Source organism: Lupinus angustifolius, unplaced genomic scaffold (genome assembly GCF_001865875.1).
Source record: "Lupinus angustifolius cultivar Tanjil unplaced genomic scaffold, LupAngTanjil_v1.0 Scaffold_6_27, whole genome shotgun sequence".
Lineage (NCBI taxonomy): Eukaryota > Viridiplantae > Streptophyta > Magnoliopsida > Fabales > Fabaceae > Lupinus > Lupinus angustifolius.
Window position 1 is genome coordinate 2976 of NW_017717463.1, and position 12489 is coordinate 15464.

At 34.4% G+C, this 12489-nt stretch overlaps 1 protein-coding gene across 1 annotated transcript; it reads left to right on the top strand.

The window, feature by feature from the left end:
• Positions 1 to 9254: 9254 nt before the first annotated feature.
• Positions 9255 to 11489, top strand: LOC109337411. The gene has a single exon (XM_019574385.1). It carries the CDS (start codon positions 9464 to 9466, stop codon positions 11369 to 11371), a length of 1908 nt encoding a protein of 635 aa, XP_019429930.1. The 5' UTR covers positions 9255 to 9463; the 3' UTR covers positions 11372 to 11489.
• Positions 11490 to 12489: the final 1000 nt, after the last annotated feature.

Below are 12489 nucleotides of genomic sequence, written 5' to 3' on the forward strand. Positions count from 1 at the left end.
GAAGCATAATATATTGCAGCATCTGAAGCTAGCAAGGAGATAAAATATATGAAAAACATCTCACATTAGTTGGATCATGTTCAAGATAAATATGTTTTGCATTGTAATAACCAAAGTGCAATTCACCTAGCTAAGAATCCTACGTTTCATTCTCGGACAAAGCACATTGATTATCATTATCATTGGATACAAAATGATTTGGAGGAGAGTTGCAGCTAGAGAAAATTCATACAGATGATAACTGGTCCGACATGATGACCAAGACAGTTTCACTCAAGAAGCTAACAGACTGTTGCATAGGTGCAAATTACTCATAATCCATTCGTTATTGCCGAATCGAATCTTTAGGTACCTATCATGATATTTATCAGCATTATCTAGTAGTCAGAAGTATAAAAAAAACAAATTCATTGTATATATATATATATATATTGTAGCAGACATAAATAACATAGAAATCACACTCAGAAAGGGTGGACAATTAGCTAGAATACCCATCAATTATTTCAGGAAGGGGAGATTTGTTGGGAATCCTTCCTAATTGATGTGGAAGCAAGACCAATGAAGGTTGGTAGATGAACCATTGAGTACATTCAATGATAACTATTCCAATGTCTTGAAATTATTCCTTCAATCTTGAGAATTATGAAGTCTAACTTAGAAAGTTGGAGTAACACTCGTCTTGAAAAGTATGACATCAATTAATCCTCCATTATGTCTTTATGATGAAGCCTTCCCCCTACACTATATATAGGGGACTTGTGAGGAAGAGACACAACAAGCAAGTGAGAAAAACAACATAGAGAGAAAGTGAGAGAGTTTATATCCACATAGTGTGAGATTTGTATTCCTAGTGAGATACTAGAGAGTTTGTATTTCCACCCTTTTTGGGTGAGATTGAGTGTTATCCTCTTTGTAAGAAAGAGTCAAATATTGTAATCCTACTTTCTATAGTGGAGATATTTTCTGGACTAGGTCCTATAGTTGTTTCATTCCCACTTTGAAGAGGTTTTTCCATGTTAAAATTTTTGGTGTTATTCTTCTACTATTCTCTATTTTCTTTATCCACTTGTCGCTTCCACAAATGCCTATTTTATATCACACAGAGGATAGAAATTGGTTCTTAATTACCCAATAGAGGGAAGGCTCTAGCACTATAAAACACCCTTTCATGTATATTTGCTTGATTGGACATTTTACTAAAACTAAAAGTGCTTAATGTCAGTTTTTCTTGACTTGTATGTTTCTAATCATCTAAAAAAACCAATTTTGTTGTACAACTCTTTGAAGAAAAAAAAATCCTAAACAAACGAGCCCTTAGTGTTGGATTACAATTTGGAACTTTCTAAATTTTACTCTTTTGATATGACTGACAATAGCCATTTTATTCCCCACCCTAAGAAATTTAGTGTTTACAAAACTAACTACAAATTAAATTCTATGCAAAAAAAAAAAAAATAATAATTACAACTAATTTTTTTTATGCTTTCATGTTTTACTTTGATAGGCTTGGAGTTTGACTCGAGTTGAATGTTCCTTACCTTTCTTTGTCCTACCTGGATTTCATCACTTCTATGATTACATTATAGATAAGGTAGTAATTATCCTTACTGGATAGTTTTTATGTTTATTACGTATGTTGCATGTATTTTTCATTTTCAGTTATTGTATTGATTATGTATAGGTTAATTGCTTAGTTGATATACATATAATTAAAGTGTAATATTCTCTACTTTTTTATAGTATTTTGTAGTCCCTCTTTTTAACATATGGTTCTCATAGTCTTATTTTTCTTTTTGTAAATGGCAACTAAATGATTATCTGGACAGAAAAAAAAAATCATTGTTTTTATGCTCAGTATATTATGACCACTGGAGCATGTTGATGAAGAACTTCTTGAGGTTTAAGGAGAATTGGAATATTGTGGAATCTAGAGTACTAGAGATAGTATATGAAGTTATCATGATTGATTCTCAAGTTCAGAAAGGAAAACATTGAAGCTGAAGGACCTGAGGGAAAAAAATTATATTTTTCAAGTCATCGATCAATCAATATTGGATGCAATTCTTTTCAAAGAATCCTCAAAATAGATATGAGACTCCCTAAAAATATGGGGAATGTAAAATTATTTGAAAAGAATTAACAACATAAGGTAATGTGACAAGACAATAGGCCTATAGCGGATCACCTCACATTGCTTTTAAAAATTATTTGAAAAGAATTAACAACATGAGATAACGCGATAAGACATTAGACATACAATGAGTTACCTTATATTACTTTTAAAAATTCTTTGAAAAGAATTTATCACATAAGTAACGCGACAAGGCACTGAGCCTATAATGAGTTACCTCATATTGCTTTTAAAAATTATTATTTCTTTTATTCACATATATTATAAAAAATAATTTTATTATATATATTAAATAAACAATAAATATGAAAATTAGAATATAAAAAAATAAAAAAATAAATCGAAAAACACAGAGTAAAGAAAGAAAAGGAAAAAAGGATTAAAATGGGGATTTATTTAAAAAGGATTTGAAGATTTAGGTTGAAATCAATTTGGGGTTAAGTCAAAATCAAGTTCGGGTTTAGGGTTAAATCAATTTGGGGGTTTTGGGTTAATTTAATTTTGAGGGTTTAAGTTTTAAAATAAATTTGGGGATTTATGTTGAAATTAAATTGGGAATTAAGGCTTTGTGATAAATTTAAATTGGGGTTTAAGGTTAGGGTGCCAAAGGGGACAACTCATGTGGTTGGCTGGACATATAGTCGCCGCCAACAATGGCAGCGGCGTTGTAACATCTCCGCTTGAACTGTTACATCATTCCACGTTTGGGATGACACACATCTTTTTTTTTAAAAACAAACAGGTGGTTTGAGGCAACACCAAATCGATTATGTTGCAGGATTGTAGTCCATCTCCTCCATGGAGCAATCTCAGTACATATAAGCAAGCAAAATTCACAAATAAGGTGGATGAAATAGAGTAAAAGTAATGAAAAGGAAGTAGAAAGTGGACCTATTAACTTATTCAAAGTTACTGGTGATGAAGGAGATGATGTCTTATTGTTTGTGGTTGTCTCCTCTTTGTTACTACTTTTTGTTTTTGAAAATCTAGGATTTGCTCCCTTGGGTATTAGGGTTGCCTCATTCCTCTATTATTTTAAAAAAATCCGAATCCCCCCTTCCTTATTTCTAAAACAATGGTTATAAAGGGGATTAGATTATGGTTTCAAACCCTGAGTGGGCCAAAAGGAGCCCAATTCATAATCTTCCTTTTTTAACTATTTTTATTATTTACCTACTCATCAATTTAATCTTTTATTGAAAACAAAATTACCCGCGGTCAAAATTGGTATTTAAAGTTGCCATTCTTTACTTGCTTCTTACTAGATAACAAGAGTAATGAAGGTCGCTTACGTTATCGTGGTGAGGAGGAAGTAAAGACGAAAAATACCAAATTTTGATAGGAAAATAACACTTAGTGGGAATAATTTCAAAGATGATGTTCCTTACCACGATAAATAAGACCACTTGGGAGTCAAAGATACGACACGAGGCCAGTAGGGGGCCTAATGCAAAGATGAGACCTTTGGGGGGTCAAAAGATATGACATGAGGTCATTAGGGGGTCTGGTGCAAAGATGAGACCATTGGAGATCAAAAGATATGACAAGAGGCCACTAGGAGGCCTGTTGCATAGATGAGACCATTAGGGGGTCAAACGATACAACACGAGACCACTTATGGGTCTGGGTGCAAAGATGAGACTACTTGGGGGCCAAAAGGCACAACACGAGACCACTAGGGGTCGAGTGCAAAGATCAGACCATTGGGGATCAAAAGCCACAACACGAGACCACTAGGGGGTCATGTGCAAAGAGAGACCAGAGGAACACACGAATAGCGAGGAACTCTGGGTCGAAGGCACAACACAAGACCACTTGGGGGTCAGGTTCAAAGATGAGACCAATGGGGGGATCAAAAGGCACTACAAGAGACCACTAGGGGATCTGGGTGCAAGGAGGACCATGGTAACGCACGGATAATGAGGAACTTTTGGTCAAAAATAAAATGAGGCCATTAGGGGTCAAAAGTTACTACACGAGACCACTAGGGGGTCTGGGTGCAAGGAGGACCAATGAAACACATGGATAATGAGGAACTCTGGATCGAAGGCACAACACGAGACAACTCAGGGGCCAGATGCAAAGATGAGACTGTTGGGGGTCAAAAGGCACTACACGAGACCATTGGGGGGTCTGGGTGCAAGGATGACCATAGGAACAAAAGATAATTAGGAACTCTGGGTCAAAAATAAAATGAGACTACTGGGGGTTAAAAGCACTACATGAGAACACTAGGGGTGTAAGCGCAAGAAGAACAACTAGAACTCACAGATAATGAGAAACTCTGAGTCAAAAACAAAATGAGACCATTGGCGAGTCAAAAGGCACTACACGAAACCATTGGAGGGTCTAGGTGCAAGGAGGACCACATGAGTACACGAATAATGAAGAACTCTGATTCAAAAACAAAATAAGACCATTGGGGGTCAAAAGGACTACACGAGACCATTGGGGCTCTAGTTGCAAGGAGGACCACGAGAATGCACAGATAATGAGGAAATTTGAGTTAAAAACAAAATGAGACCACTAGGGGTCAAAAAGGACTACACGAGACTACTAGGGAGTCTAGGTGCAATGAGGACCATAGAAACACACGGGTAATGAGGAACACTGGGTCAAAAATAAAATGAGACCACTAGGGGGTCAAAAGGCACAACACTAGACCATTGAGGGGTCTCGGTGCAAGGTTGACCATGAGAATACACGGATAATGAGGAACTCTGGGTCAAAAATATAATGAGACCACTGAGGGAGGGGGGGACAATACGAGACCACTGGAGGGTCTGGGTGCAAGGAGGACCATGGAAACGTACAAATAATGAGGGGTCTGGGTGAAATAAGGACCACGGGAACGCATGGATAATGAGGAACTCTAGGTCAAAAGTAAAATGAGGTACTTGGCGATAAGACTTTCAACCATGCGTGTGAATGCACATGATGCTTAAGTAATGTGAAGATGTTTGATGATGCATGTATGATGATTGGTTACACATATGTGAATAACCTGATTATCATTATGAAGTTTGATTGATATGAAATCATAATGCTTCCTCGGTTGACAATAACAAATCAAGCCAATATTAATCACGTCATCTTTTTTCTTTTTTTTTTCTTTTCCTCTTTTTTGTCTTTTTTTTTGAATCCCCTTAGGGTTAGTATGAGAGTTGGAATTTTGGAAGGGAAAGAAAGGAAATGGAAGGCTTGGGAACCATGCAATACACTTATGAGATGACTCTCAAGCCTTCCATTTTCATTCCTTCCCCTCCAAACTCCAACTCTCAAACATACCCTTAGGGTACTGCCTTCCTTTCTTACAAAAAAAATATAAATTCTTATTTGAAAAGAATTTATAACATAAGATAACGGGACAAGACACTAGGCCTATAGTGAGTTACCTCATATTACTTTTAAAAATTATTTTTTCTTTTATATACATATATATATTATAAAAAATCTATTTATTAAATAAACAATAAATACGAAAATCAGAATAAAAAAATTAAATAAAAAATCAAAAAACACATAGTAAAGAAAAGGAAAAAAAGATTAAAGAGAGAATTAATATAAAAAAGATATGAGGATTTAGGTTTAAATCTATTTGGGGTTTAGGTCAAAATCAATTTAGGGTTTATGGCTAAATCAATTTGTGGGTGTTGGGTTAAATTAAATTGGAGGGTTTAGGTTTTAAAATCAAATTGGGGATTTTGGTGGAAATTAAATTGAGAATTAAGGTTTTGGGGTAAAATTAAATTAGGGTTTAGGGTTAGGGTTGCCAAAGGGGACAGCCCATGTGGTTGGTTGGACATATAGCCATTGTCGCAGCGTCTCCGCTTGAATGACTAAATCATCCCACGTTTGGGATGAGACATGTCTTTTTTTAGAAAAAAACGAACAGGTGGTTTGAGGCAGCATCAAATCGGTTCTGCCGCGGGACCATAGTCTCTCTCTCCTCCATGGAGTAATCTTAGTACATACAAGCGGTCAAAACGTACAAACAATTTGGATGAAATAGAGTAAAAGTAATGAAAAAGAAGCCGAAAGTGAACATATTATCTTATTCAAAGTTACTATTGATGAAGGAGATAATGTCTTGTTATTAGTGGTTGTCTCTTCTCTGTTACTGCTTATTTCTGTTTTTGAAAAACTAGGATTTGCCTCCTTGGGTATTAGGGTTGTCTCATCCCTCTATTATTTTTAAAAAATCTGAATCCTCCCTCCCTGTTTCTAAAACAAGGGTTATAAAGGGATTAAATTAGGGTTTGAAATTCTAATCTGAGTGGGCCAAAAGGAACCCAATTCCTAATCACCATTTTTACTTTATTTTTATTATTTACCTACTCATCAATTTAACAATTTTTGAAAACCAAATTACCTTCGGTCAAAATTGGGTGTTTATAACAATAATAAACATCAATTTGACACATCGCATGAGACTTGGCAATTATTAAGCATGCTAGAATTTGTAATTTTTATTCTTTAATAATATTTTGGTAATCATTAAACACTCTGAAAAATATAGGCATAATTGATCATACCTCATTAACAAATATTGTTATTTACCTCTCTTCTATTAATTATTAGTGTTGTATTTGATTGTTCCTAGGCAACAATGTACAATCATCATCTGGCCTGCACCAACAATACTATTTTACGTTTATCAATCAATTGATGAACTAATTTTATTGAACATTATTAGAAGACAGCTTCATAGTGACAAACAATTAATACAAGGCAGATAGGACATAAACGTCAATCTTAAAAATTGATCCTGAGAAATATCCGATCCATAAAACCAGACCCATGATCGAATACAACCCAGAGTTGAATCACTTGTTCATCTCACGATGACGTGTTTGCCTAAAACATAACATAAAGTAAAATAAAATAAAATAAAAAATTACATGAAACTTCTTTCAACTATTGATCTATTTTATTAAAATGCTATGCCATTCAACCTCATCTAAAATGAAGAAAGATTATATGTCTCAAAACATATGTCTTCATGTTGAGACACCAAATGGTTATAAAAATAATATAAAAATGTTAATTTATATTTTTTAATTTTTCTTTTTAATAAAGTGTATTGAGACACCAAATGTGATACATATCTGTTGTACCACAAGTTGTATTACTATATTTGTCAGAGAAAGACTTGTGTGGAGACGAAACTATATAGAGACAACCAATAAGATCCTGAGAATACATTAATATTTTAATTCTAATTAAATTTAATTTTAAATGATAGTATCAAAAACCATAAAAGACATTGTCTCCAAATGTGACATGCATCTCCATACAAGTTTTTTTTCATTTGTCATTGGTTGTGATTGGTCAAAAAAAATAGTTAATTATTAATTTTTTAATTTAAATACATTTTCCAATCAATTAAAGACTAATAGTATATACATATACAATTTATGAGAAAACGTGGTCCCGGACACCAAATAGAATAGGTAATCTCGTTCTTCTACTTTAACATCTTTAACTTATCAAACTGTGCATGTTAACCTTTTATAGTTTTTCTCATGCACAGGATTAATTTCATTTCACGTTATACAATTTAAAAGGATAAAATTGAAAGGTACAATTTGGTAAACTTAATGATATAAGTTGTTTGAGTTTTGAATCCCAGGAATATTTCCTGAGAATGACATAGTTGGAGGAATATCTTCGCAACTTAGCCATAAAAATCATTAAAAAAACAAAAGTGTCACGTGACTCTGTTTGGTTGCCCTTTTAAGAAAGGTTCCTACACTAAAACGTGACAATATTACCTAGTATTGTTCAAAACATGGACACGGCATTCTAACATTTTCCCCTTTTACTCTTTTTCCTAATCTTGTTTATTCTCCTTCCTAATTATGCCTTTAATTGTTATGATAAAATATTTGCATTATATTCTTATGGTTTTAATTGAAAAAAAGAATTCTAAAATTTGTAATGAATTCAAGAATTAAGAAGATAAGAAACAGGGTCCATATCTTAGTATAAGAATGGGGAGCAACTGTTTTCGTGTGACATTGTTACAATTGGTCAGAAATTTTAAATGTAAATATATTTTTTCAAATAATTATAGCAAGTTATATGGAGTAATACACTTATTGGGACAAGATATGTGCTCCTATAGTAATGATATGTATCATATATTGTACTGTCATTATTATTAGAAAACTTACTACATTGATTATAAACATACATGGTACCATTAGATAAACCTAAAGGTTCCATCCATAATCCTAATTCAACCCATTTAATAATGAGTGTTGGTTTAAGTGGTACATGTTTGAGAATAAGGTTTCGGGTTCGAGTCTTGTGGATGGAAAAAATACCCGCTGAGAGAGTTAGCCTCACATACATGTAGATGTTGCGGACTTGGACAAGATTGCCTCCGGTGCGAAGATACATGTGGGAAAAAAAAAAAAAAAAAAAGAATCAACCCATTTAATAATGAAAAAAATACAAAGGTTTAGGTCCTAAGTATTCATGTGAAATATGGAGTAACAAAAAAGGTTTAAGGCAAAAGCAAGCAAGGTTCTGAAAACTTGTGAAGCAGTTTTTATATCTATTAACATTAGCAATGCTCTATTAGCCTATCATTAAGGCAAGCATCAAAAACTGTTGCACATGAATGAACAGAAACAAGACCAAGTTAAGGATCAACAAAGTTATAACCTTGGTCCTTTGTTTTTTTATGGAAATTATCAAAGAGGGTAAACATTATCTTCAAGTTTAAGAAAAGGTTTCTGACAAATTAGCAGAGTATCAATGTTTGCCTCCTATTTGTATTCTACTTTAGTATAGATATTTGGACACTGAAGGTGTTTGATGAAGAGTTAATCCTAAACTAGTCCTAGTTGTAATTAAAATCCATGTTCCAAAAATTTCAATGTCATAATGTTATATGCATTAGATAAGTTACATTTCATACTTCCATGTATTTACTTTTTCCTATGGTTGCTGAAACATCTAACTATTTTTCGATGAATAAGTTCAAGCTAGAAGAAAGTTGATCAGGTTGTGCATTTTAAGTCCTTTTTTCTGGATATAGTTGTGTAAGTATAGGCACATATTTTTTCCCATTTTAATTATTCTGATATTTGTGATTGATTACTAGAAGTATTTTGCAGCATTTGACAAAATTGATAGAACTGATCAACTACAAAATATGAACATAACTTTATTTTGCAGCATTTTAGTTGTGATATATGTAGGCTCAGATAATTATATAACTTCACTACTTCTGATATTTGCAATTGAGTACTAAGGGGATTTAATTAAAATGTTCATTTTGCAGCAATTAACAAAATTGATAGAGTTAAACTAGAAAAGATGCACATAACTGTCATCCCAGGACATTTACAAGATCTCTGGAACCTTTGGGGCCTAGAAGTACTTGTGCTATTGAGTTTCACCATGCAAGTCATCCTTACAGTCCTTGGCAGCCGCAGAAAGGACATCCCTGGTATGTGGATACGGTTCACGGTTTGGTTTACCTATTTACTATCTGCATCCCTGGCGAAAATGATCCTAGGAAAGCTCACGGTAATACCCGAAAGTGTTCCAGACCAACGCAACATTCGCCGCGAACTAAAGGGTTTGTTTGCACCATTACTTCTTGTGCAAATTGGAAATCCAGATGGCATAACTGCTTACTCAATTGAAGATAACAGATTGGGATTAAGGCAACTTCTTGGCCTTGCATTCCAAATAGCTGTGGTATTTTGGATCATTGTCAAAAGTTGGACACATTCGGAACTCTCTTATCTCTACCTTCCATTATTTATATCCGGACTTATCAAACATGGCGAAGTTGTTTGGTGTCTCAAATCGGCGCTTAGTCAAAGATCTGGCATAATCACCATTCAGGAGATTGATCATGAAGCAAATATGCCTGCTTTATTTAGAATGCTTCCTGAGGACATTCCAAACATAGAATTGATCTTAAAGGCATATTACAGATTTTTCTCGTTGAAGCCTCATCGCGATAACTGGCTCTACCAGCCTCTATATGAATCTCTTCCATGGATGACCGTAGATGAGTATGCACCAGATGATATCTTCCGGATCACAGATGCAGAATTGAGTTTCATGTATGATGCGCTCTACACTAAAGCGCCAATAATCTACACAAAACAAGGTTTTATTTTTCGTGTTGTTAGTTTCTTCGGTTTAGTTTCAACATTGTGTGGACTTTCAATCATATTCACCCAAGAAATTTCAAGTCATTGGAAAGGATCTTTTATAGTTGGCATACTAGCAGGAGCTATACTTATGGAGGCTTACCAAATTGCACAACTACCCTTCTCAGATTGGGCAATAATCCAAATGATCAAACACCAAAATCTTCCACTTATGATTCCATGCTTGCGAATTCTCGGCTCCCGAGCTAGCAATTGGAAAAGATGGTCACATACATTGTCACAATTCAACTTGCTGAGCTTTTGCCTCCGCGACAAGCAATTAAAGTGTAACAAAATTCTCAAGTACCATGGCAATGACATGGAGTTCAAAAAGAACAAAAGTCGGACGCGTATGAAATTTCCGCAAGAATTGAAAGTTCTGATAGTCCAAGAAATGAAAGATATTGATGGAGACAGAGGACTAAAGCCATTCAACCAAAGAGGTGAATGGTCACTAGCAAGGTATGAATGTCTCAATGATTTCAAATGGAGTGTTAAAAGAGATTTCGACAAAAGCATCACTATATGGCACATTGCAACAGATATATGCTACTATGCAGATTCTCAATACCACACTACAAACCATAAAATCCAAATGGCACATTTTTTGTCAAATTATATGATGTACCTTCTAGCATTGCGCCCTCACATGTTGTCCACTACCACTGCCAAGATAATATTCCAACATTCTTTCGACAAACTCAAGGACTTGTTGGTCCAAAAAGAACAACAACACGTGAAAGATGAAAAAGAAGCATGCAAGATTTTAAGAATGGAAAGACTTCCACACCATACAAGTTCTGAGAGGAAATCTGAAACTGTTGTAACATCAAAATGGCACATGTTAAGGGATGCTCAAAGACTAGCTAGGAATTTGATGGTTAAGGAAAATAGATGGGAAATTATATGTAGTGTTTGGGTTGAAATGTTGTGTTATGCTGCAGCAAATTGTTCTATGGATTATCATTCAGCACAAATAAGAAGAGGTGGAGGTTTGATTACACATGTTTGGATTCTATTAGCACATAAGACGGATAAATATCATATTAGTGACTAAATCATGCATTTGGGTATCTTGAAAAAATACTTATAGGATCTATATTTTGTTATCCATTGTTATGTACTTGAGAATCGGAAAAAATAATACTAGTAGATAAATGTGCCCTTATGTTTTTGGTACCATCATTGCTAATTCTTTATTATGCCATTTAATGGTGTTTCTTCAACTTGCTCTCTTACCTTCTTTTTTCATGTGTCAAATGCTCAAAGCCTATGTAATTTTATTATTCTCTATATATTTTTTCACCCTACTTCCTGATAAGTGCAAAAAATATACACTTTTCACCATTATTTTATGGCACTTATCCTATGCAAATTGTAGAAAACCAACTTAAATTAACACTTTTAGGTAAATTTTGCATGATTGAATAAATTAGTTCTTTATTAATTCTTGTCCAAGTTTTCTTTGAGTTTTGTAGGAAATTGAATATTAAAAAATAAATTCAAAGATGGACAAGAATTCAAGCCAAAAATTCAAGACAAAAGCTAAAAATGAATTGCTAAAAGTAATCAAGTTAAAGCATGGCATGCTATGTGCTTAATTTGGTTACTTAGTCTCGAAGAAACCTAAGTTAAAGCATGGCATTCTTGTCCAGACAATGTATGCTTTCTTTGACTTGAAGTCCCGGGGAGTGCTCTTCTTTCAATCAACTCTTTTTAAGTAAGTGGGGCACTAATACTTCATGTGTCCCGGCTTACCACATTCATAGCAAGTGAAGCGCTCCTTTGTCTTGCCTTTTTTGGTTGATTCACGCGCTTCTTTCCTTTGGAATCGTCTAAGTCCTCCTTTCTTCTTCAAGAAATTTCCAAATTTTCGCACAAGGAGATTTAGCGTTTCCTCGCCAATGTCTGAATCGGAGTCGTCATTATCTATATCTTCATTGGGTTGTGATGTTGAAACTTTGAGAGATATTCCGTTCTTTTTGCGATCGGACTTCTCATGCATAGTTAGATGCCCAAGCTCCATCTCATGCTCCTGAAGCTTTCCAAAGAGTGTTGCCAAAGGCATTTAGTCAAGATCCTTGGACTCCATGATTGCCGTCACTTTAGGTTGCCATCTCCTGTCAAGATAGCGTAAGACTTTATTAGTGAGCTCTCCTTTGGTAAACATCTTAT